Source organism: Trachurus trachurus, assembly GCF_905171665.1.
Source record: "Trachurus trachurus genome assembly, chromosome: 20".
Taxonomy (NCBI): Eukaryota; Metazoa; Chordata; class Actinopteri; order Carangiformes; family Carangidae; genus Trachurus; species Trachurus trachurus.
The window spans coordinates 4,746,420-4,773,768 of record NC_139911.1 but is presented as its reverse complement, the minus strand read 5'-3'; the positions used below and the strand labels follow the sequence as shown (position 1 = coordinate 4,773,768).

At 40.9% G+C, this 27,349-nt stretch overlaps 2 protein-coding genes across 3 annotated transcripts in view; both read left to right on the top strand.

Annotated features, from left to right (window-relative positions):
• Positions 1 to 10,131, top strand: part of itgb1a (integrin, beta 1a) — a 31,848-nt gene extending 21,717 nt beyond the window's left edge. The window contains exons 10-17 of one of the 2 annotated variants that reach the window (XM_083995635.1): positions 62 to 202; positions 306 to 508; positions 1,521 to 1,759; positions 2,620 to 2,842; positions 4,588 to 4,823; positions 5,990 to 6,156; positions 8,323 to 8,400; positions 8,796 to 10,131. In XM_083995635.1, coding sequence (XP_083851761.1) covers positions 62 to 202; positions 306 to 508; positions 1,521 to 1,759; positions 2,620 to 2,842; positions 4,588 to 4,823; positions 5,990 to 6,156; positions 8,323 to 8,400 — 1,287 coding nt within the window. In that variant the 3' untranslated portion in view covers positions 8,796 to 10,131. The remainder of the gene's footprint in view (positions 1 to 61; positions 203 to 305; positions 509 to 1,520; positions 1,760 to 2,619; positions 2,843 to 4,587; positions 4,824 to 5,989; positions 6,157 to 8,322; positions 8,401 to 8,795) is intronic. The other variant, XM_083995636.1, reaches the window with a different exon arrangement.
• Positions 10,132 to 12,786: 2,655 nt separating this feature from the next.
• On the top strand, positions 12,787 to 24,420 carry rab18a (RAB18A, member RAS oncogene family). Its single transcript, XM_083995644.1, has 7 exons — positions 12,787 to 13,043; positions 16,164 to 16,219; positions 20,466 to 20,527; positions 21,134 to 21,206; positions 21,963 to 22,081; positions 22,495 to 22,561; positions 23,204 to 24,420. The coding sequence occupies exons 1-7, from the start codon at positions 12,976 to 12,978 to the stop codon at positions 23,371 to 23,373; spliced, it is 615 nt and encodes a 204-aa protein (XP_083851770.1). The 5' UTR covers positions 12,787 to 12,975; the 3' UTR covers positions 23,374 to 24,420.
• Positions 24,421 to 27,349: the final 2,929 nt, after the last annotated feature.

The following is a 27,349-nucleotide window of genomic DNA, read 5'->3' as shown; positions in this document are numbered from 1 at the left end:
AAACCACCAGATGACAGGAAATAACAACCCTCGACGTGTTGTTATCGCTTGTTCTTGGCAGTCTCTCTCCTCCGAGGTTATTCTGGAGAACAGCAAGCTTCCAGAGGGAGTGACCATCGCGTACACTTCCCGCTGTAAGAACGGACTGATCAGCGAGGGGGAAAACGGACGAAAGTGCTCCAATATCTCCATCGGGGACGAGGTGAAGTTTGGGAAACGTCTCCTCCTTTCTGTTGGCTTATAAATACCGCGTCAGTTGTCACTCAGCAGTATCTTCTTTTTTTTTTTATCCTTTATTGCTACAGGTGACGTTTAGCATCAGTGTGACAGCGAAGGGCTGCCCCAAAGAAGGCAAGTCCGAGACCATAAAGATAAAGCCCCTGGGATTCACAGAGGAAGTGGAGATTACCCTTAAATTCATCTGTGAGTGTGAATGCCACAAGGAGGGCGTCGTCAACAGTCCGCTCTGCCACAACGGCAACGGGACGTACGAGTGCGGAGCCTGCAAGTAAGTCAGCCGACATGTGGACAACACTTACCGCACTTACCGTGTTTCAAATACATAAAAAAACAACCGCAACCTAGGTTTAGGTTTATTTATTTAGCACACATTTATATTCGATGGTGCAAGGAGGGAACAAAGCCCTGTCACTAATTACAATAAAACAAATTTCTATGGCTAACAAATAAACAAAAGCAGATAAAGTGCATACATAATCAATGTTATATGAGCAAAATGAGCAAAAATGAGGAGAGAAAGTGATCAGTAACACTGCAAAAACTCAAAATCTTACCAAGAATATTTGTCTTATATCTAGTTAAAATGTAATATCTAGTCAAAGCAAATCTAATTATACTAAAAATAAGACTCGTCAAATTAAAAAGTAGCTTGTTTTTTACAGTAGACACTTTTTACTTCTTTCAAGCATATTTTCACTTGAAATAAGTAGAAAAATCTGATAGTGGAGCAAGTTTTTCTCATTACAAGCACAAAAAACCTGCTTTCACTGGCACATTTTTATTTATTTCAATTGAAAAGTGTTTGAAACAAGTGAAAACTGTCTAATAACATGTTCATTTTTAGGTGATGAGTCTTATTTTAAGTGAAAAGAGATTAGTTTTGACTGAAATTTTGACATTTTGACAAGAAATAAGACAAATATTCTTGGAAAGATTTTGAGTTTTTGCAGTGAACAAATAGAGACAATGGAAATAAGGTACAAAAAGATAGATTGAAAAAAGACAGAGTACGGATGTGTGATATGGAGAGAGCGGGAAATTCAAGAAAAGTTAAGATGTATTTTTAGCTGCTTTTTAAAGAGTGAATAGGAAGATATGGATCTTAGCGAAGCAGGTAGTCCATTCCAAAACATAGGACCTCTATAGGACATATTAAACTGATGGTGTGATGTGCGGGTAAAGGGTAAATATAGATTATTACTGTGTCTAGTACGGTGAGAATGTACATTATAAGTGAAGGTAAAGACATTTTGAAAAACCTTTTTCCCCCTCTGCCTCAGGTGTAACGAGGGACGCGTGGGCCGACAGTGCGAGTGCAGCAGCAACGACGTGGCCACGGAGGACATGGACCGGACCTGCCGCAAGGACAACGGCACCGACATCTGCAGCAACAACGGCGACTGCGTGTGCGGCACCTGCGAGTGCAAGAAGAGAGACAACCCCGAGGAGCGGTACAGCGGACAGTACTGCGAGTGTGACAACTTCAACTGCGACCGCTCGGGAAACAAACTGTGTGGAGGTGAGCATAGAGACGATCATCTCTTTTTGCACCGTTAGCCATCCTTTTACCCCTGGACATTTTTCTCCACCTCTCACACTTTCCCAACTCCTCACGGTCAAATGAAAGATCACTGGAGCCTGATTTTTGGCAAGGAGGTGTATCTTTGGGTAAACTCTGGATGTCCCAAGTTTTAGAATGAAAGTCCATTTTTTGGACCCATAATGCATCTTTACCACATCCATGACCCTCCAAGTGGACAAAAAAGTCCACCTCCGCCTATGGGTTTTTTAATCTATTTTAAAGTGAAAATTTTAACTAACAGCTATCACCATGAAACTTCCCAAGTTTATCACTCACATTAAGACAAATATTTTTTGTATTACAAGTTTTGTCAAATCTTATGTTTAAATATGTAAATGAGGCAATATTTCATGAAATATGCACTAATTTGCATATATTTCCAGAACCGAAATCTGAACAGTTTTCTTTGTTCAGATTTCAAAATTCTTGTTTTATTTTGTTGACATATTAGAGTCAGAAGTTTTCACTGAGGGGATTTTGGATATCTCTTTTTATCACTCTGTAAATGAGAAAATACTGTCACCAGCAGTAAAAAAAAAAATAATCAAATTTAGCTTTTTTTGTTTTTGTTTTTTGGAATAAAATGTTGTATGAATGATATATCAACAATCCCCTCTGTAAAAACCTTCAGACTATAGACATGAATAAAAAATAATAAAATAAAAACATAGTATGAGAAATCATGTGTTTTTGCAGCTAAAACAACTGGCCAGGGAGGGGTTTGTCCAGGGGTCATGGGTAGGGTAAAAATTGAGGGCGTATCTAACATCATACTTTTGTTTTTTTTTATTTCCTAGGACACGGAACCTGTGAGTGCAGAGTGTGTGTGTGTGAGCCCATGTGGACAGGAAGCGCCTGTGATTGTTCCCTAGACAACAGCACATGCATGGCCAGCAACAAGCAGGTGTGTAACGGCAGAGGTGATTGTGAATGTGGCCTCTGTAAGTGCACTGACGCCAAGTTCCAGGGTCCCACCTGTGAAGCCTGCCCCACCTGTCCAGGAGTCTGCACCGAGCACAAGTAAGTCTGAAAGCCACAGATACTAGTAGATACCTCAAATTACTAAAGGGATACTTCACCCAAAATTGATTTATTCACCAATTTTCTACTCACCGTCATGCCAAGGAAGGGTTTGGAGAACTTTCTGAGTCATCAAAACGCTTTAGGAGTTCCAGGGGGGGTCCGGTTGGCAACGGATTTTCATATAATATACATATAATATACAAAAACACACACTATGAAACATCCAGATACCTCCATACTGCTCGTCTGTACTGACCCAAGTGTCCTGAAGCCGCCACATGGAAAAGTTGAAAAAAGTAATTTGATCTGTTTTTATCCTTGTTGTAGCAGCAGCTCCCAGTGGCTCTGTCGATGTTTGTGCGCATGCGTGAGATTTGGATGTATGATATAAACACAGAAGAACATCGCGCAGCCACTGAGAGCTACTGCTACAACAAGGCTAAAAACAGATCAAATAATTTTTTTCAGAACAACATTTTTTTATTTCACGGCTTCAGGACACTTGGGTCAGTACAGACGAGCAGTATGGAGGTATCTGGATGTTTCATAGTGTCTGTTTTTGACGATTCAAAAGTGAACTCTATCCGCCGCCATTATATGAAATCCCGTTGCCAGCCAGACCCCCCTTGGAACTCCTAAAGCGTTTTGATAATAAGTTATCCGAACCCTTCCTTGGCATGACGGTGAGTAGAAAATTATTGATTTGGGTGAAGTATCCCTTTAAGTCTGTCTTGTAGCGTAAATTCGGGTTGTTGTTTTTACTCCTCTGCCCTGTATTAAGGTCTAAATATTGGCTGAAGATCATCTGAAGCTTCATCAGTTCATCCTCTTTGTGTTTTTGGGCTGTGAGTTCCTGTCTGGGCTGCAGCACAGGGATATTTCCCAGTATTCTTATGTACAGTACGTAGGCGAGTTGCTGGGACACAATACCAATAATAAACCGAGGCATGACTGCCAGGTCACAGATGATCCAGACTAATGCCTCCTTATATTAGCCTTGGCTGAACTTTCAATTTTATTTTTACACAACAGGGAGGGACTGTTGAGCACATCCCCTAACCCTCACAATGTGATCACTCCGTCATGATACCACCACAAGTCTTAAAACATTCTGTATTTATGACATTTAATAGAGAGATGGACTTGATTCAATAGCTCAAAACTACCAGTTAACATACTTTATGTATTTATGATACACAGGACAAGCCAAAGGGAGAAATTAAAACTTCTACTCCAATAAGCCGGTGCATATTCTCATTTGCCCAGGTCATAGTATTTCAAAGGAGGTTAAATCGAAAGCAACTGGACTTAGTTATTTGTCTAGGAAAAGACAAATAAGACAAATAAGACAAATAACTAAGTCCAGTTGCTTTCGATTTAACCTCCTTTGAAACTTCTACTCCAATATTTCACACAAAATTAAAGAAAAATGTTTTGTTTTGGTTTTATTAGGCCTGGTTTTAATAAATAGTTGCTCACTAGAGGAACTCCCTGTAAAGTTTTCTTCAATATTAATGAAATGCAGTGATGCTCCTCTGTCTGTTCATGGGTTTATTGCACACTGGAAGTGGTGATAGCTCATTTAGTGTACTTCTACTGATGATGAATGACCAGAGTTACGATAAAAAAGGATAATGAGTGGATGTAGGGGAGTAATAATAATATAATATAATAATAATGTCATGCCTTAAGATTGGATTTAACTCGATGGCTAACTAACGGCGACGCTTCCTTCCCTGCAGAGAGTGCGTCCAGTGCCGGGCGTTCGGGACGGGGGAGATGAAGGACGTGTGCGAGAGGAACTGCAGCTACTTCAACCTGATCAAGGTGAAGGACAGAGACAAGCTGCCGCAGCCCAACGACGCCTCGTACCCGGTGATGCACTGCAAGGAGAGGGACGCCAACGACTGCTGGTTCTACTACACCTACGCCGTCAACAACAACACGGAGAAGGAGGTCCATGTGGTGGACACGCTGGGTGAGCGGAGACACAGACCGGACCGTACCAAACTGGGACTGGGGGTGTGGGTGGGAAGTTTCTGTTACAGAGGCACTGCAAAAACTCAAATATCTTACCCAGAATATTTGTCTTATTTCTTGTCAAAATGTCATTTCTAGTCATAACAAATCTAATTATACTTAAAGCAGAAGTGAGTGATCCGGTCGTTTTCGCTAATGCTGCGTTCCAGGCAGGCTTTTGAAATCGTAAATTACAGCTTCAAGTCACAACTTACGACTTTGTAGCGTTCCAGGCAACCCACTCGTGTTTTTCCGACCTGTTTTACCGGTGAAAGTCACTATAACGGCCACTCGTAACTTCCGACCGGTGAACTCGTACCAGATCGAACTGGTACCACTTCACGGTCGGAAAAATACGAGTTTCCTTGAACGCACCATAACAGTCCTCGTCGCTACGTCACCACATTCACGGCGTTCCTTGGCTGCACACACAGCCCTGCATGCCGTTCTCTCTCCTCATTGGATAAAAACTGTAGGATACGATAAATGTTTTCTCTTCGGCTCAGAGCAGAGCAGAGGGACTGAGAGACCCGTGTTTCAGACCAAACACTCTATGTAAGTGATTGCTGTCGGAAGATATAACTATTTAAGACTTATATTAACACAAATATATCACTCACTTCTGCTTTAAAATAAGACTCATCACATTAAAAAGTAGCTTGTTTTTAGACAGTTTTTACTTTTTTCAAGCACATATTTACTGGAAATAAGTAGAAAAACCTGATAGTGGAGCAAATTTTTCACAAAAAACACAAAAAACTTGCTTTCCCTGGCAGATTTCTCTACTTATTTCAAGTGAAAATTTGTTTGAAACAAGTGAAAATGATCTAAAAACAAGTTAATTTTTAGGTGATGAGTCTCATTTTTAGTGGAAAGAGATTAGTTTTGACTAGAAATGAGACATTTTGACAAGAAATAAGACAAATATTCTTTTAGATTTTGAGTTTTTGCAGTGAGAGGCTAATTACAGGGACCGTGGTGGTTGGGCCGTAAAAATAGGTCATTTGTTTATTTATATACGGCAGCCTGAGGGTTTGGTTTTTCCCATGGTTCTGTTATTTTTTGCACCGTTTGTTATTCGAAGCTGTGTCTAAACACTGTTGTGTGTTTTTTTTTTTTTTTCAGACTGCCCCGCCGGCCCCGACATCGTCCCGATCATCGCAGGTGTGGTCGCCGGCATCGTCCTGATTGGCTTAGCCCTGCTGCTCATCTGGAAGCTGCTGATGATCATTCATGACAGGAGAGAGTTCGCCAAGTTCGAGAAGGAAAAGATGAACGCCAAATGGGATACGGTGAGCGGCTTGGAAGTGCAACCGGCGGCTCTGTGAAAGATGAGTCGGGGTTGATTTGATTCTTTCACCTCTGGGCCGGAGGTTTTGTTTGAGTGATTTCAGTGTGGAAAAACAGGTGTTGTTTGGCCACAAAGCCAGCAGCCACTGTCAGGGAGTGAACTTGAGAAGATCATTTTGTTGTTCGTATAGCAGCAGATGAGATTCGCAGACTTGTTGATATCGTTTCAAAGTGTCTCACTCGCATTCTCTCAGAGTCCCACAGCTGCAGAAACAGCATGGATCTGTTGCTTTTGAATGGCGCTCAAAATAAAAAGGGGGGAAAATGTCAGAGACTGTACTTTTTTGGGAATGTTATGCACTCTGAGCATAGCTGGGTTTTTTCTTTTTCTTTTCTTTTTTTCTGAGGAGTGGCCACAGCTCCTCCCCTCCATGCTTCCTCCCCTCTGCAGCATCATCAGCCAACATCAATAGGATAGAAAGCTCAGCGCTCAGCACAACTAGTGTATGTGCAGTGATGTGCCTCCACCTAGTGGCGGAACAGTGTCACAGCAACAGTGTGTGCGTGTTTTTTTATGTATAATACAGATGGCTCAGAGTCTGTCTTATTACCATGGGCAGGGCGGCCTATGGCTACGCTTCCCTTTAATTTAGAGAAACTAGAAACTCTGACTGACCTGCATCTCCTGACAAGATAACAAGGCAAAGCAGAAGATTTAAGACCCTGCGTCAGCTGCTTCCTGTTTTCTCTTACAGATGCAACCACACTATAGTATTTGTTTTTCTCTCTCCATCATGTTTTACTTAGTCACTAGTGAGTGAAAAAAAAAACATGACTAAGTGAGAAAAAAACAGGCCTACTTGACCCTTTCCAACCTATTTCTAAAATATAATATAATATAAAATAAAACCTAGATATGTTTAAGCTTCCTGAAAGTTTTTTTTCTTCATTGTATGTGGTCTTCAAATATGAAAAGCAGAACGATTTTGGTAAACACTTAATTCGATTTATTTATCTATGTGAAGAAATTAAAAGAATACCATTTGCAATAAAAATATGTTAATGGTTCAAAGGATGTCAGGCTGAGTGGTTCGCCGCCCCCCACACATTTTCACCTCACCAAATCTGGCCCTCTTTGCAAAAAGTTTGGGCACCCCTGACTTAGTGGAATAAAGAAATGATTATGATGTGACACATTCAGGTAACGTTCAGGTTAAATTAATGTTTTCTTATCTCTTAGAGAGAAGGTGCAGACTAAAGGGTACATAATGTAGTGCTCTCAAACAATTCAACTTTTTAATCACGATTAATCTCAGCATTTTTCTGAGTTAATAATGATTAATCGCTTGAAGTGACAGTAACTCAGTGTGTCGTGTTGTAGCAGAACGAATGGAAAGTATAAGCAGCATCCAGTGATGTTATACCGGTGGTATTTAAAATTGGCATGAGTGAAGATGGCAGCACTGTTTGATCAACAGGAAGAACAAGTTATCTAGTGTAGGAGCACGAAGAGCAAAACATAAGAGTTTTCTGTGACATTATAAAACATAAAAATATTCATTTAAAATAGAATATGCATTAAAATACCATATAAAGTGGTGCGTCTTATTCATCTAGAGTAGTAAGACCAGTCTGCATTGGTTTGGGGTCACTAGGTCACATGACCTGGAAGCTATTGGGAAAAAAAAGAAGCAATTTTTTCCTAAAAATATTCATTTAAAATAGAATAAGCACTAAAAAATACCATACGAAGGGGTGTGTCTTGTTCATCTAGAGTAGTTAGACCATTCTGCATTGGTTTGGGGTCAGTGGGTCACATGACTTGGAAGCTATTGAAAAAAAAACATCAATCATATTATATTCAAATAAATATTTTAAATTAATTAATAATTCTTTTGCGAAAAAATAAAATAAATACTCTATACTCAGACATGAGTGAACATCAATGTTTGGTACAGACCTGTCACTGTATCACAACGTACATATTACATTAGTGATATGAAGCATCTCTTCATCTTTGTTTCTCGGAGTCTTCCCTTCATTTCATTCGCTCTCTACTTATTTCTTTGTTGCTCCTTTTTTCTTTCCTTTTGTTATTCCTTTGTTTTTCTCTGCCGTTGTTCTTTTTCCATGTCAACCTTCCTCTGTCCTCATTTCTCTACCTGTAGCAAGAGAACCCCATATACAAGAGTCCTATCAATCAGTTCCAGAACCCGAGCTATGGACGTAGAGCCGCTGCCCTTTAAGTTTGTATCTCTCCTCCTCCTTCTCCACTTGATTTTCCTGCATGGCCTGTTTCTGTTTCTGTTTCTGTCTCTGCACTCTCTTTGCCTTTTCACCCACTTGTCAGCCAGCTATCTACATATCTTTTTTTATATATATATACGTGCATGAGTGTGCACAAAACCTGTTCAGTGATATAAAACGTCTGCAGGATACAAAAACAAAAACCCTCATCTTGGTAAGTAAATAAAAGGTGTAGTTTTTTAGCTCCTAATATTTGGTGTTTTGTCACAGAGGCATGACTGTGTGCTGAGTGTGATTATTACAGCATATAAAAAGTGTTTGTCGTGAACTAATAAAACTATAAAATGAATATACTAACTGACCTTTTTTTTTTTTTTAATCTTTGTTTCCCCAGGGTGAAAATCCCATCTACAAAAGCGCTGTCACGACCGTGGTCAATCCCAAATATGAAGGAAAATGTTAACGTCAGCACCGAACGTCACGTTGAAAGGATGAAACTCTGCTACCGAGTCGAGTGTTTGACATCTGCAGTATTTTGAGTTTGTTTGGGTACCGAGGTGGATTTCATCACGTCATTTCTTTCTTGTCGCTTTATCATCATTTATAATTGTACCATTCAGCCACTGCATCTGTATTTTTAACTAACACTTTATGATCTATCGGCATTTTTGTTTGTATTTTAGATGTACAGTATACAATTATGTGTATATACTTTAAAGTTTCATATCTGCAGAAGTTGATGAAATGATGGTGTGTGTGTGTTTTTTCTTTTTCCTGCCACAGGACTGGTATGGGCAGACTTTTAGCTTTTTTTTTTTTTTTAATTTTTACAACACAGTGTGGACATTATGGATAAACAGCTTATGTACAAGAATTCCTCAGCTTCTGTCTGTCCCTCAGATGTTTAGTCTATGTCTGTCATTCGTTTTTTTTGTTTTTGTCTCTGTGCACTGACTTCGTGTATGTGTGTGTGTGTTTGTTTCTGTGTCTCAGACAGGACCTGAGTTTAATATGTAAATTGTCAGCCATATAGCAGCACATTATGTCAATGTGTGTGTGTATATTAGAAAACAAACTGCAACAGGAAATATTGAATAATATTTAGCATTCAACTTAGATTGGACAATATGTGTTGAATAGTTGTAAATGTGGTTTTAAACTGCAGCTTAGAAAACATCCAATGTTTGAAATTTTTTTATTGCACTCTTACTGAGTACTGTTAAATATCTTCAAGGACTAAATAAATACACAAGATGAATATTAATATCAACTATTATCATTTGTATTGTTGATATTCTATCACAAAGGGATTGTATACCACTTGATCAAATTATGAAATATGGCGGTCTTGAACAATCAAAGGATTTGTATAGTTATGATACAAGAAGCAATTAACTATTGAAATATTATTATTATTGTGTGTGCTAACTGCAGTAACTTTATTACTCACTCTCAGGTTTCCTCTCCTTCCCTGTGTTCTTGTCAAGTTCTACGCCAAAAACATGTTTTCTGTCAGCTCGTTCACTCGTGGTGGGTCAGTTTTGTTGGTTACATGTTTTTTAGACTGTAAAAAAATGAATCTCTAGACTATTAGGTCAGCCTTTGATATGCTTTCACACCCAAATGCCTCTGAAGTGCAACACATGCCCTTTTACAGTATTGTTTTCAAAGTGCCTTTTATTTCAGTACCATGTTTTCTCTCTCCGTGCTGTTTATGAGTTATTTATTAAATAAAGTACAAGAAATGTACAAAAAAAAGTAGAAAACATGTCTGTTTGTGTGGCAAAAACATAACTCAACTGTATAAAATCTTTTTTTTGTATTATCAGGTTTGCATCCCCTTAGTTTTTCACAATGAGAACCTGCAAAGTGAGTAATGATACATTTCATCTGAAGGCTGGAGGCCCTGGTGTTTTTGAAGATCATTTGTACTGAACCTGGGGCAGCAGGTAGTTAATTACCAACAAGTAAATGAATAATTCAGCTGATCTGAAGGCCAAAGAATTATATTTAATAAGCAAAATGAGAGCAATGCCTAGTGGTTATTTGGACATGCATCACCACATTGTAGGCTACTTGAGTTTAAAAAAAAAACCTGTATATAGACTTTGTTCATCCCACAGTGTGAAAATATGTTAAATCATTCATCTATCCATTCAAAACACAGACTATGTACATTATACACAACTTAAATAAGAATGGGGAATGGATAAATATAAAAAGCCTAGTAATGAAATAGAGTTAATAGTATTGGACCAGATGGAATAAATATTGCACAGCACTATTTATAAAAAGTGATTCACCGTTTATTCGTTACGTCCGCGGTGTAAAAGGCCGTGACACAAAGACGCGATTAGGCGCGAGACGCGGTAGACGCGACTTTTTTTTTTTGCGACGCAATACACGGGATTCTTTTATGGCGACGGGACCTTCGCGTCTTCGTCCTTTTCATCGTGTTTGGTGGGAAGACCCGCAAGGGGCTTCCCACCAAACACGAGGAACGCTTTTTTTTCGCTCGAGTTTATACGCGCGACCAAACACGAGATACGCGAGAAATGCGATTTATCGCTCGTTTTGACTTTGTGTAAATTCGCGTCTTCACGAGCCCGCCCATTTTCACTACAACAACATTTCTGCTCTCACCAACCATGGTTGAGGTCACAACGCTGCTGTAGCTGCTCTGGAAGAGTTCCAGCTGATTCATAAATGTAAATTTCAAAATTCTTCACCTTCATTTAAGTTGTTTTTAATTGAAGTTGATTATTATTTTAAGTCTCTTAATTTAATTACAAACCGGAAATGTATAGCAATAACGACCATACATTCAGAGATGTTTGGTGAATGATCTTGTCACAGTGGCCATAATTGTGGTTTGCATGGGATACGAGGTCTGTCATTGTTTTCCTTTATTGTTAATTTAACTGTCTTTTATTTTTTGATTTTATTTTAATCTATTTCACTTAACCTAAATTGTTATGCTGTCATAATTGTAAATGTATTGTTGATGTTGTAGCGAATGTGAGCTGGAAAAGCTGAAATGTTGTTGTTGTTGTTACAACTTGAAATAAAGAATTAAAAAAAAAAAAAAAAAAAAAGAAGAGTTCCAGCTGATGAGCTACAGAGACTTTAAAGTCAAAGAGGAGCAGTGCGTCGCTGTGTCGGACTGTTTGGATTTAATGAAGAAGCTGCACAGAGTCAGGTGAGCAGAAGCTCAGGACAAACACTTCGCTCCGGGACATAATGTAGCTACACCTCACATGTTCTTGTCTTTTACCTCAGGGAGATTAAAGTAGTGTCTGTTTCCACTTTCCCTCCGATCTCGGCAGCTTCCCTCTGCTAGTTTGTGTGTGTGTGTGTGTGAGGCTAAACTGCGTGCGTGTGTGGTTTGTGTACAAACTGAACACTGCCTCTGATTGGCTTAGCATGAAACCTTACTCTGCCTCAACCAATCATCATCACTTATGCGGTTGTCTCGTCCCTCCCTCCTCCCCCCTCCCCTCACCAAAGGAGAGAAGGAAAAAAAACAACAGTTTAGCAGCTTCTGTGTCTGAGATGAGATGAGCCAAGTCGGAGGACAACGGCTTCACTGAGTAGTTTGTAACGCGCCTCATTTAATTGTCGGTAACGGTAACGGCGTTGTAACGGTGGAAATAGTAATTAGCCTAGTTAGATTACTCGTTACTGAAAAAGATAACGCCGTTAGTAACGCCGTTTATTTTAACGCCGTTATTCCCATCACTGATTTTAACAAGAGAAAGTATAGGCAATCATTTAAAATCAATAGTATAATGGTTTAGTAGTAGTTTATTTCGGTCAAATGCACATGTTGTGAAAATCAACATGTGTTAAACAATCATCACTAATCTTCCTTCCAAACTATATTCAATCAAACTTATGTGTCCATAACTATAGCATATGCCAAAAAGGAGTAGGCTGAAGCTATTAAACTTGTAGCTAATGCCTACTCTTTAATCCTATTTAAATGGTGCAAAAAACAAAAAACAAAAATAGATCATAATAACCCCATAATCCATCAAAAAAAAGAGGCATATACATTACTGTACAGTATGTAGCCTACTGTATTCACTACAATAAATGACTCAGCAGATGCAGATTGTAGTTGAAAACATGTAATTCAGCCCTGTTTGTACATTTCAAGTACTTATTAGAATAAATAATAAAATCCATATTAGAAAGAACAATCAATAGACAGACTGTACTAATGTTATATAACACTAGGGACACACATCTGACGCCATAGTCATGTGTGTCGTTGGTGTCCATGACATGTATTCATTATGTTGCAAGAGGGTCCACATCGTTACGTAATCATGGACTCATCGTGTTCACGTTGTCAGTGTCGACTACAGCGGAAGTGTCGGGAAACTGACACCGGATATGGTTGAAGTGAGACATCTTACCGAGCCGCAGCTGACACAACTAACTATCTCTGCTGCTGTGGCTGCTGCTGCTGCTGCTGCTGTAAACAGGAGCAGTTTACAGCGTCGGACGTGTGTTTAACGGTGTGTTTGAGCCGTTTTATCGACAATAACACGACCGGACGTGAGGGGGAAATGGAGGACGACACGTTAACGACGCTGAAAATCCTCATAATAGGAGAGAGCGGCGTTGGGAAGTCCAGGTAAAAAAAGATCCAAGTTATCTCCCCCCGAAAAAATTGATGTCGTGGCTCGGTCGGTGCTAGCGTTAGCAAGCTGCTGCTAGCTTTGTTTGTAACCAACCTAATGTGTTACGATGCTCAAAGCTGATACAGCGGTTTTATATAATGTAATCCTCTTAGTTTTTATTATTATTATTATATATATAAAACATGTCACATTGTTTAGTTATTGTGTTGTTGGTAAAACATGGCGTTGTTGGGTGTGTTAGCTGAACCGTTAGCCTCATGTTTGTCCGTGACGTCATCATCGTTTGACATAGTTGGATGACAGTTACCTAATAGCTATCTAAGGATATATGATTAATATAGTCATGATTAATCGACTTTTGTGCAAGGTTTCTATTAATAATCACTGCTGTAGCATCTCTAAGATCAAGTGGCCCCATACACAGCTGGTATTTATTTAAAGGTTAAAGAGATAGTTCAACATTTTTGCCAAATTCGCCCATCACTAGCTATAATCCCTATAGTCATGGTTGTAGGTGCATTACCTTTAATTATCTGTGCATGTTGTTTTGAGATCAGCGGGGCAGAGACGTGAGCTGCTCAGTGAACACAATGGAGGTGAATGGTACAGGTCAACCTGTCCCTCATCAAACTCATCAAATACACAATCCAACAACTCCAAAACGCTCTGGTGGACAAGTTGTGACCTGCACATTCACCACGCTCTGAGATAACCATGTATAATTATGTAACATTACGACACAGGAAGCACATACTCGGAACTACTTGTGCTTTTGAAATCACTCCGCCCAGCAGCCGTGTCTGGAAAGTAGTCCCGGCTGCATTTACCTTGAAAACAACGCTGTCTCATAACATAACATTATTATCTCATAGCGTGGTGAATGTGCAGGTCACAACTTCTACAAGAGAGTGTTGTGGAGTTGTTGGATTGTGTATTTGATGAGTTTGATGAGGGACAGAGGACCTGTACCATTCACCTCCATTGTGTTCACTGAGCAGCTCACGTCTCTGCCCTGCTGATCTCAAAATAACATGCACCGACAATTAAAGGTAATGAACCTACTGCTATGACTATAGGGATTATGGCCATAGGCGAATTTGCCAACATGTTGAACTATCCCTTTAAGTGAGCTTCTGTAAATTGGCTGTATAGCTTTTTCTTTCCTTCACCACACATTTGATTTATGTCATTACACTGTAATCAGGGGGACCTCGTTAGCGACCACAAATCAGCTTAATATTTAAAGCAGAGTATATAATGTTTTTACCAACTTTTCTTTACCCTGGCTGTTTATACGACCGTGGTGCAGCTTGTTGCCAGCAAGTCAGGTTTTTCTTTTTCTGGGTCTCCATCATGATGACAGACTGTGGTCCAGACTGCGTGAAAGATTCCTGATAGCCGGCCTGAGCCATCAACCATCACATTGCAAACTATGGTATCGAGTACAGTCTTCCATCCTGCCAGAGCCAGAACCAGAGTCAGAGTCAGAGCCAGAGCTAGAGCACGGTACATAGATAATGAGCTGCTGCTCCAAGCTTTAAATGTAAGCCTTTTGATAAGTTTTGATAACCGTCCAGCCAAAAGCACAATCATTTTTCAGTGCACACTGATGACATAGCCTTAAGTCGTCAAAATAACACGCTGCAACATGAACCAGAGAAGGATATATGCCTATTTTTTTTTTTTTTTGCATGGTAAATTCCAAGACCAGCAAGATCAACAAGGGATCAATTGTTGCAGAGGACATGGGAATACACACTCCTTTTGGATCGGCCCCGTGTTAGCCCAGGAGGTTGTAAATAATCTCCAATGTTAGTGGAAGTACATGTTGTTTAGATCTCATACTGTCAGCATGAATGTTCCCACAGTGTAGGTAAGAAATTATTATATTATTATTATAACTCTTTTTCTCCATTCTCTCCTCCTGTAGCGACTCACTCTCTTGGCATTATCATATTTCATTTATTGATCATAACTGAAGTAATGTCGTGGCGAGCGTGTGCCTGTTTTTAGTTTTACGGAATTTCTTCTTTTTTCCTTTCACCTTTTTTTATCCCCGCGGTCCTGGGTGATGGCAAACACCGAGGAGGGACTGAGTTGATGTCAACACTGTAACGTAGACCTGAGTTTGCTTATATTTCTTGAAAACAGACGCCGTTTGTGCGTCCAGCTGCCTGCTGCTAGTGCATCGCTCTCCAGCCAGGGGGAATCATTTCCATAAAGTCATTTTGTGTTATTATTAAATATGATTTTTTCTTTTTTTTCTTCTTTTTTTTTTGTTTAACACTAATAAACGAACTCAGACTCAGATTAGTTTCGAATGTCATTGTTTGAATGTTCCCGAGCCAGTTGCGCTGTTGTCAAAAAGACACACCGAGTCGACTTTTTTTTTTTGAAAAGCTTACAAATACTTTGAATTTGTTTCCCCTTGCAATCTGTGGACCCCCCCTCCCCCCTCCCCTCCAGATCATCAGGGAGATGTCTGCACTGCCTGGCAACAAACAACACACACGTTTTATTTTACCTGGACGAAATGAACACAAGTTTTTTTTTTTTTTTTTTTTTACCTCAGCGGTCTCCCAGCACCGCTCATCTGTTGTATGGACCTGAGACAATAAACACTCCTCGCTCCAGCAACCCCCCCTCCCTCCCCACCACCACCACAACCCCCCCTCCCTCCCTTTTGATGGCCCTTGAGGGGAAAATAAGAACATTATACATGGGTCAAGGGAAAAGAGTGAGCTTATCCCCATCATCATCGCCATGATTAGTGCCTTTGCACATGATTAGTCATAGTTAAGAAATGAACCCTGTCCTCCTGAATACAATCTAGTGATGATATCATCTGGACCTTGTATGTGTGTGTGTGTGTGTGTCTGTGTGTGTGTTTTCGGTTCATAACGCAAGTGAAAGACACAAAGTGATCAATAGAAACAGAAAAGGGATACCGTATTAGATAAGTCTGGAGCCGCAGGACAAGTTATGAGTCAGACAAATGGAAACCTGATGATGATCCCAGACTGACTTGAAGAGGAAAGGGCGACTCTGCCGTGTTTGTGAGTGATTAATAATGGGCCCTAATCTCCTTTTTGTTTCCTTCCTCCTGTCAACAGCCTCCTCTTGAGGTTCACAGACGACACGTTTGATCCAGAACAGGCAGCAACAATAGGTGAGTAATAACAACACAACACAATCTGAGCTCAGCAGCTAACAAAGACATGAAATAGAAAATATAAGCAAGCCGGGTTCCCACGCTATCCTGGAAAACCTGCAAAATGGTTGACCAGTTTTCCAGTCATAGAAAACACATGGAAATTGAGAAAAAAAGTCAAATTTCCTGAAAAAGCTTGAGTGAAAACTTGAAAACTAGCGACTATTGTCTCCTCTGCTGATAAATTTGTCTTAATTTCTAAGCATGTAAGAGATTATTTCATAGAGAATTTAGAGCCATTGATTTTACACTTTTAAATCAGACTTCTGGGAGAAACAAACTGTCCAAAATAAGTTACAACTGTGGAAAAGACTTCTCCAAAAATGATTTAAAGAAAAGAGTGGAAACCCTGATAAGACTCACAAGCAAATGCAACGCAATGCAGACGACTGGAAGCTGCGTTTGGACTGCACTGAATCATATTTAGGAGTTGTTTTCTAATGTTTTCTCTCCCACCTCAATATTAGAAACACATCCCAGTTAAATGCAGCCCACTAAGCACAACCTCAGCTATAAACATACAGCTGAACGCTTCAGAGTTTTCACAAGAACTGGCCTTTTATAAGCCTCGTAAAGGCCGTAGCACTGGATTGCATTTAATTGTATAGGAGTATATTATAATAATAATAATAAACCATCCAGGGAGCATACGTACGTTAAATAATAAGTAAGTAAATTTTCAGTCAGAATTTCCCTGGAGCTTCATTAATGTTAAAGGCAATTTGCTCCTGACGTTGATGAACCCGGTGGTCAAACTGCACAACACAGTCTAATATCATTAAAACACTTTAAATCCGCTGCAGTCCGTTCTGCCTCACAGACGCCGTAAATGGGAATGTGTTGTTTATTTAATTTGTTGTTGTTTAAAACTGAAGAGATGTGTGTTTTATTAAGTGCAGCAACTTTTTTTTTTACTCAGGTCTCTCTAAGAGTTTCCAAAAATCATTTTAACACAAGACGTCTATTAAATAAGTCCGCGGAGCCGTCTGCGCTGTGTCTCGCTCAGACAGATAGTCACTATTGATTTGCTGAGCGATAGTGAAATAGATGAATCACCGCCGGTCCACGTGTGTGACCTCACTATAAAACAGTCTGGCAGAACAACCGGGATTCATCTGGGGACTAACGAGGGAGAGAAAGTTCATCATGTCTGTCAGGAGGAGGAGGAGGAGGAGGAGGATATTTTTTGCTCCGTTCGTTCGTTCATCTGTCCGTCCTTCCACCACCACCACCAGCACATTGTATTCAGTTTTTAACAACCGTGAACGACTACAATGGCTTCCATATTCAGTAAATTGGACGTAAACTGGTGTTCTCTGTGTGCTTCCTCCTCCTCCTCCTCCTCGCCCGCCCGGAGGCCCCACTCTGAGGCTGCTGCTGGCAGATACCGAACATCGCATTGAGCAACAAATCCACAGCACACTTGTTATCTGCTCCAGAACCAGAATTGGCTCGAACCGGACACACACTTTCTCTCTTTCTCTCTCTCTCCTTCAACTGCATGCTACAGTATTTATTGCGAATATAATTTAAAGCCTGAAATTAAAAGTCAAACTTTTTTTTTTTTTAATAGTGGAATCGCAAAAGTCAAGTCGAGGTCGAAAGCACTAGACATGTTGCCTTCAGGGATGTCTGTCTGCTGTTCAACAGAAGGTATGAGCGACTTGGCAAAGCTGCAGGTCGAAGCCACCGCGTCACAACTAAACTTAATGAGGAGTGTGAAGAACAAAACAATGAAATAAAACCTTACAGCACAGCAGACGAAACGATGCATCTTATCTGGTCAGAGGGCGAGCACAGTGGTACATTACTTTTTTTTTCTCTTTTTTTTTTACAAGTGGAGTTTTTTCCACTTTATGGTAGACCTGCAAATGACATCAGCTTATTTAATGGCATAAATCATGTGATGCACCAAGGACACATCTGCTAGTTTTTCATGTGGTCTTGAGGCTGTAACTACCTTAATGGGTTTATTCTCATGAAAGCATCGAACAGTTTCGAAATGTGTCACCTTTTACGACGAGATATGGAATTAATTTTTCTTCTCTCTCCCTCTCCCTCCCCGATCCCGACCCCTCCCTTAACTAATGTGACTTTTTATTCAAAGCTTGTATCCCACAAAGCTGTCTTTGTTAAAACAACCCAACAGCACAGATTCCACAAGGTTGAAACAGTAAAAACACATTTTCGTCAAGGTCAACGCATGGATCGCTACTGTTGTACTTGGCCATCTGCGATTCTTCGCAAAACAGATGTCTTCATTTGGACTTAAGTTTCTCTCAATGACTCAAGTCCCCTCAGATTCAGACGAAAAAATCACTTCTAATCCAGTATCACTTGATCTCCGTTCAAGTATTTTCGCTCTCACCACGTAAAAGCAGTTCATCTGAGGTCGTATTTCTCTCCACGAGTGGAGTCTTCTCAGTCCATTGTCACATTATCACCCATAGAGTTGGCCAGACTATTAGTTACGCAAGAATTAATGACTGTAACTGTCTTTTGGTCTTAATGGGGGATGAAGATGAGCAGCTGTCATCATTTAAGAGACTTAAGAAAAGGTAAAAGGACACACAAGAAGTCGAATTTGACCTTAAAGACGTAGCTCTGATTAGAGATGGGTAAAACTAGGGTTTAAAACTGTTGCATCATTTCAAATTAAACTCAGTTTATTTATTTAAAGTGAGTTTAATCAACAGAGACAAGTGCATGGAGGGGGCATTAAGTGTTTACAGATGTTTTTTCCAGAATAAAACATCACCTTACAGCTCGCTAGTTAAAACAAATTGCTGGTGTTTTTGCCCTTGGCCCAGTCAGCTCTGAAATAGTTTAATTCAAAAGCGTCTTCATAAAACTCAAGCTGGGTCGAGTTTATCTCTCAATTTTCTCCGACAAACTTGATTTTGGACGATCCACCCCAAAAACCACAGGCGTTGTAAAAGTTAAACCACCTCAACTGGCGAAGTTTTGGTGCAGCAAACTCAAAATGAACCATAGTTTGGTGCAGAATTTCAACTCATACCGCAATTTAATCAAATCTAAAGTTAAACCCTGTCAGTGCTGCAATCCGCTCTTATTGTTTCTGAACGTCGCAGGATGCTGTAGTAGTCGTGTATTTATTTATTTATATTGAAGTCCACCTGCAGAGATGGCTGCAGCCTTGACTTGTAGTGGTGGTGGCGTCTTGTTGTGATGTGAAATAACAAACAGATGCAGCCGCTGTGAGTCTTGAGTTTATAGTAAACGAAAGCAGGAGATCCTGGTGGTGCAGGTTCATGGAAATGTTTAGTGTAAAAACTCTTCCCCTCCTCTCCTCTGCACTGCAGTGTCCCGGCGACCCCGCTGCTCCTCACAAAGAGCCGCTTGTTGTGATTGACCGTGTGAACAAATACATCTTACAGTGTCTACGTGTGTGTGTGTCATATATCCCCTCCGTCCCAGCCTGTCTTCATGTCCTCATCCCCCCCTCCTCCTCTTTTTTTTCTCTCCCTCCTCTTCTTCTGTTTGGCTCTAGACTCCACCGCCCCAGATGTAAAAACAGGGCCCATCACAAGTGTACATTTCCCTGGTAAATCTGTCAGTGGATGCTAATACTCGGGCCAATTTGTCATCCAGACGCTGCACACTCTGCGCACCCAGACACTGCACAAAGGCAATAGAGGAGATTTACTTGTTGAGGGGAAGGGGGACAACATTGTTATTTTCATGTAAATGTCTGCTCCTCTGGGACCTGGCAGGGATTTCGGGGGTTGATTCATCGCTGTCTGAGCCGTTTCACAGGTGGCGGATTTTTCTATATATATTTCTTTCTTTCATACAGACCTGTATTGGGTTTTTTTTTTTTTATGTCTTATTTTGTTTTTTCAACTGAGGATATTAAACCACGCCATCCTTTTCATGCTTAATCTGAATACATAGTCCATAATAATAATAGCCATAATTCAAATACAGGACATGGGGCTGGCGGGCGGGCGCGGTGCCAGTGCGAGGGGTTAACGCGAGTTCACAGACATTGTGTGGTATGTGTGTTTTGACAATTCATCACGGGTAATCATAGTCTGTCACCGTGATAATATTCTTGGCAGTAATTGGTCCAAAACCTGTAAGAGTCATCATCATACTGGTACCGGCGCATGAGGTCACACAGCCGGAGGTATGACTGATGATGGGCTGTCTTCTTCCTCTTCTTCTTCTTCTCGTTGTCTAGGTGTCGACTTTAAAGTGAAGACCATCTCCGTGGACGGCAACAAGGCGAAGTTGGCCATATGGGTGAGCAGCAACACACACACACGTACAGAGATTCATCTGCAGCACAAAGTCTGGTTGCACTGCAAAAACTCAAAATCTTACCAAGAATATTTGTCTTATTTCTTGTCAAAATGTCTCATTTCTAGTCAAAACTAATCTCTTTCCACCTAAAAATTAACTTTTTACATCATTTGCACTTGTTTCAAACAAATTTTCACTTGACTTTTCACTTTGTGCTTGTAATAAGAAAGAAACACTTGCTCCACTATCAAATTCTTCTACCTATTTCAAGTGAAAATATGTTTGAAAGAAGTAAAAAGTGTCTAAAAACAAGTATAATGAGATTAGTTTTGACTAGAAATGACATTTTGACTAAAATTAAGACAAATATTCTTGGTAAGATTTGGAGTTTTTACAGTGCGTTCTCTCATGTGACCAGAAGATGGCGCTTGTGTTACACCGTTTCCACTCTACATGCAATTTGCTGCTCTGAGGGACAGAGAGGAGTCAGACTTGTTGTTTATCTGCCCTGGTTTTCCTTCTGTTCGAGCCACCAGCCTTTTTTTTTTTTTTTTTTTTTTCCCCTGAGTGTGTGTCCAGCAGCTCTGAGCTGGTTGTGTTTTGCAGGACACTGCAGGACAGGAGCGTTTCCGAACCCTGACGCCGAGTTACTACCGAGGTGCCCAGGGAGTCATCTTGGGTAAGCCAAGCTGTTGACGCCATCATGTGTGTGTGTGAGTGCATTTGAGTGTGTATGTGTGTGTGTGTGTTTGCCCTCTTTGCTCCAGAGTCAGGCTCCTGGTTGTAAAAAGAGTGATGACTTTTCATCCTGTGACCCACACACACGCACACACACACACCCGCTCGCCTGTCTTTCTGGAAGCTGGTTTATACCCTCCTCATATGGACATGCATATACAACACACACACTCTCTCCTTCTCTCTCACACACACACACACGCACGCACACAGGAACTTAGTTAAACCTCTAAAACAGACTTCCTCTGAAGCCCATCATGGTTTCTGACCGGTCTAATGATGCAGCAGGGTCCAAAAGTCTGAGACCGGTGTGAATCAGAAGGCGCCTCGCTGCAGCACCGGGATCGCCACCACAGCTCCCACTGTGATCCTATCACAACACTTTGATCCCCTTTTTGCTTTTTATCAACCATGTGCTTTTGGTTAGTCCTGAATTATTGTAGTACATAATCAAGATTTGTTTGTTAAAAGTTAAATATGTCTTTGCCTTTAAGCAGAGAAATACACTTTACAATCCTGTTGCCATGTTGGATCTAATCACTGTTTAGAAGTTAACGATCCCCTACAGTCGTTCTGTTACGGCTTGCATCTATATAATAATCCCCCACTCTGCCATATTGTTCTGATGTTATAATGTGTGTATATAGATGAGTGATTTAGGTTGATGTTGTTGTTTTGTTTTTTGTTTTTTCCACAGTGTATGATGTCACACGGCGAGAAACCTTTACCAAGCTGGATAACTGGCTGAACGAGCTGGAGACGTACTGCACGAGGAACGACCTTGTGAAAATGCTTGTCGGAAACAAAATTGATAAGGTGCGTGAGTTGTGTGTACTGTACGTGTTCGCACTCGCTCCGACAACAAGGTTGTTTGATTAGATATCAGCCGCTCATTAAGATACATGTACTGTATGTCATCAGAGCTTTTTGCCTTGGTTTGAGCTGTTATGACCAAAGAAAAACTCCACAAAGTGAGACTGGGATAAAAAAAAAAAAACAGGGAAATAAATTGCCAGAAATTAAAAAAATAAAATAAAAATCGCTTTGATAAATGGCTGAGCACCACGCATAAAAATACCCACTAAGTAGAGCATTATGAATTTATTGTGTCCTGTTCTTTGTCTATGAAAAAACTCACTTTTCCCTCCCTGCCCCGTGACGACCACAGCGGGCTGACGGCTCCGCCCCCGGCAGACCTCAAATAAGTCATTACCTCTCTTTTGTTTTAGGAAAACCACGAGCTAGACAGGGCCGAAGGGCTGAAGTTTGCAAGAAAACATTCCATGCTTTTTATAGGTAAGTCGGGAGGATTCCCCGCTCCGCGCAGATCTGCTGGGCATGAGTTACAGCAGACTGTTACAAAGGGGAAACAGCTTTTGAAATAACTATCATACTTGCTGAGGAATGCTTGCATAGTTCTATTTATAAAACGGGCTTCGTATATCATCCTCCATGTGCTCTTGTTTTCTCTCCCCGCGCCTTTTTTATGCTTTTTATTTTTCACAGTCGAAACGACACACACTGTTAAACAACTGAGAAAAAGAAAGAGAAGATATTTTTGTTAAAAAATGGCACAAGCTCGCTCTGCTCCTTCCAAGGCATTTCCTAATGTATTATTTCAGATTTGGCTTTCTAAATGAGATTTATTTCTTAATCCTGTGGCCGTTACTATTGTGTTTCTGGTTATCATCACACAGCGGAGTGGTGGGTGTTAACTAGATCTCCTAATAACCTCCTAAGGTCCACTATTAGTGTCTGGACATGACAGTTATTGTATTATTGAGACATTTTCCACCACCACCGCATGATGACATCAAGATGCAGACATTAACAGTTGTTGTATCTGTGTCTCATTTTCTTTTCTATTTCCATCCACCTCCTCCAACACGCCCTGTTCCCTCCTCCTCCTCCTCTTCCTCCTCCTCCTCCTCCTCCCAGAGGCGAGTGCAAAGACTAGAGACGGTGTCCAGTGTGCGTTCGAGGAGCTGGTGGAGAAGATCATCCAGACTCCCGGTCTGTGGCAGAGCGAGAACCACGGCCGAGGAGTGCAGCTCACCGACGAGGACGCGGGAGGAGAAAGCTGCGGCGGCTACTGCTCTCTGGTCTAGATGACGATTACGACGACGATGACGCACACACAGAGTACACAAACAGGTCCACACACACACAGATGTTCAAACATACACGTGTGAATACCTCACACACTCAAACACTAACATAAACACACACTTGAAAGAACAAACCCCCCTCCTCTTCCTCCTCCTCCCACTGTGTTGCTGTCCTGAGCTGAGCGTCCGACTCAGACATGAAGGCAGTGGAGGTCCGACCGCGTCCCACACACTCTACCTGCACACACACACACACACACACACAAACACACACACAGAGTACTTTTTGCACACTTTCTAATAGCAACGCTGCGCTAAAGATGCAAAAAAAATGCAGCTCAGCCTTCCTCTTGATAGAATCTGAGCGAGTTGACTCTCCTCTTGTTTTGTTTCGAGCTTCTTCAGTTTATTGCAGTTTCAGTCAGAACCTCGGTCAAAGACGACACCTGTTTTCTCACGTCCTCCTCATTGTGCTCGGAGGTTTTTTAACTCTTTTAAACAGGACGGATCAGTCCGCAAAAGTGGAAACCAAAGTTTGTCAGACAAAAAGGCGAAATCTCTGAACACGGGAAACGGATAAAACATTTTTTTGTTTTGTTTTTGACCGAGGCTCCTCTTTCTTCGTCTCCAGCATGCTTTTTTTTTTGTTTTTCGGAGCATCTCGCCTTAGCAAGCACATCGTATCAGTGCAGGGCCGATTTTTCTCCACTTTTTGTCTTTCCTCTGTCCCCCTCTCCTCTCTCCCCTCTTCCCCCTACTCCATCAAGCACAGACTCTTATTATATGAACATTATGCTGCTTATAGAGAAGCTTATCAAGCCGTCCCATCTCCCGCTCCATCTCAGCCGCCGTGAGCCGGATCATGCGTCTCTCCGTGTTGTCCACACGACTGCCTCATTTCTTTCAGAATATAATAATAATAGAGTTACCAAGTGGTTGGAATGACGTTTTACTGCTTTTATTGACTTGGACTTCAAACCTTTTTGGTGTGTTTTGAAGAGTGTATAAATCAAAGAGATTGGCACCAGCAAGCTTTCCACAGAAGAATAAGAAGAAGAGGGAACCTCTTAAAATTGCACGCCTTTTTTGTAACGAGTTGTTTTAATGGAGTGCGACCTACTTGTGCTCCCCCCACTCAGACAGATAATATCAGTAATATCACAAGCACTGCTACAGCCTTTCATATAGACCCCCCCCCCCCCCCTCTCTTTCTCTTTCTCTTTCTGTACAGACACAAAGGAAAAGTGTTCAATATTAAACAGGGCAGTGAGTCATAAGGGTGTTTCCACTGAATTTGGAAAATCAAAGCGCTGAGCTCCACATTGCTAATGGATTTCACAGCACTCCTATCTCTGTGTTTGTATCCGAGAGGCCGTTTATAAATGTACTGTACCCCCCCCGAACCCGCACCCCCACCGACCCCCCCTCCGACTGTGTTTGTAGTATTCGAGTGCTGGTATAATATATACGGTCTGAGAAATTCTGGGAAATGTAGTTGTAGTTCTGAGACTGAGAGCTCGGCGTCTTTAACAGGGATGGTGAGAATGACATGGCCGACGGGAGCATGTCTCATCACAGATGGGAATTATTTTTTAAAAGTTAAATTTTTAATTGCATGAGAAATTCTGCGTGCCATTTATTTTTATTTTTCATGTTTTTATGTTTTTGTTTGTCCAGTGAATGACCCTCGGAGGCTGTTTACTATAAACACATTAACTTATATTTAGCTGGAAATAAAATATTAAACATGCAGGTTTACCATTTCAGTTGAATGGTACTGTGAAATAATAATAAGGAAGAAAAAAAAGTAGGCTTTTACTTATTAAGCTTTCTTTTTTTGTGCGTTCAGCAGTTTGTTAAAACCTGTATAAGTTGTACATTGTGTGTATGTGAGGAATTTTGGTGGGATAATAATTCCTGTATGAATTGTAAAAGCTGAATGTAAACATATTTCACTACAAACCGCCTGATGTATTATTAAACTTAAATAAAAACCTTTTTTTAAGTGAAAAAGATGTCGGTGTTGATCCAGATTCCAGTTTTTCTGTTGTTGTCGTCGACTGCGGCGTTTAGACTTTGATTAATAACGAACAAGTCCTCGCACCAGATGAACCAATAACTCTGCTGCCACCGTTGCCATGTTGGAAATGTCGCTGTTAGGTGACGGGTTTTTCACTCAGCGCCCCTTCACATTCCTGCGTCCTCAGAATAAAGACTCGTGTTTAAACAGTGTCCGAGGAAGCCCCCGGACCCCAGACGTGTGATCTATCTAAATCATCTTTTTGGCAGACCTCTCAGGAAACACCACCGCAGCCATAACTCACTCTACCAGTGCTTTAACTGGGATGTGCATAATTCCTGGGCGATTATGAAAGGGCCAGAGGGTGGGGAGGGGGAGAGGAGGAGGAGGAGGGGAGGGGGCTGGCAGCCAGAGCGAGTCCAGGCAGCAGTCTGGAAATATGTCTCAGTCAAACAACAACGGAGGCACACAGCGTAATAATGCCTTCATGTGGTCCAACCATGTGCTGAGGCCGCAGCGCTGCCGTTTCCTCGTGCCTACACTGGAAAAACATCAGCCACTCAAAGATGACAGATTCAGTATTTTAAATATCTTTTTGTAGAAGTTACAAAGCCGGGAGATTGACATTGTTTGTATAATCACATCATGAGAAGTGGGACAGCACGTTACAAAGATTATTTATCGTCAGTAAAGTGTTTAATTTAATGCTTAATGATCAACTCATAGTGTATGAAATGTTCCCACAGCACAAGGCGACGGGTTGTTAATTGAGTTAAATGATCAGTTCTTGTTGTAGATTAATATCAGTTCATCACTTCATTTCAGTTCTACATCAACCATGGAAAAAAGCTTTGTCAAGTTGTTCTCGACAGTCACTGTTTCCACTGAAACCAGCGCAATTTCACACAGTGCTGCAGAAAAATAACATGCATCCTCTCATCCAAGTCAAAATGCAACTTAGGGTGATTACAGAAACAAAAAATAGTGATTACCAGGATAAGAAAACATTAAAATAACATGTTTATTCTACATATTGTTTTAATTTCTTCATGTATTAGTTCAGTGTTTTTCAACCTTGGGTTCGAGGCCCCACGTGGGGTCGCCTGGAATTCAAATGGGGTCACCTGAAATGTCTAGTAATTGATAAAAAAAAAAATCTTTTTAAATTATGATTAAAAACACCATACACAATCTTAAACAACTGTATTCTATACTTTCACTTTCTCGAATATAAATTGATTTAAGATAAAATGCAGCATATAAAAACATCTGAGCTGGCTCATCTTGATTGACGGCCGCGATCATGTGCAGTCACGTGATCGCGGCCGTCAATCAAGATGCCAGTCGCCAGAAATTTGGGATGTCAAAATGGGGTCCCGAGGCAAAAAAGGTTGGGAACCAGAACCACTGCATTAGTTTCTCACATCTGGATGCTAACATGCTTTCAATGATTATGTTGTTTTGCAGGTGCGCCGTATTAGCCACATTTAGCATCATAGCATGCTGTCATTTCCTAATTTAACACAAAGTTGATGGAAATGTGATTTGCAATTTGTGGAGAGACATGAACATCTGAACACTATTTGATTGCATTTCATCCACTGAGGTTGGTCCCGATAGGTTGAGTTCCCCCCTCGTGATGATGCTAGAAAACTCTGTGGATGCATAAACTTTAATAGCATCCCAACTGCATTTCAACTGATAGCTGATGAGCTTTTCACCTTTTCAACACGACAACATAATAAACCCGTTAACCCACCGCCCCGTTGACACAGAGTACAGGCCCAGAGGCAGTGAATCAGCAGCAGTCACTGATACTTCATAGACTCCTGTGTTTCTGGCCCATAGACTTCCTACGGCTGCACAGCGGCTACAAAAATACCTGAAGGAAGTCGGGCTGTTGTGTGTGGAGATGGAAGGAAGAACTAACAGTCTTTGGCACATCCAGACTCTGTG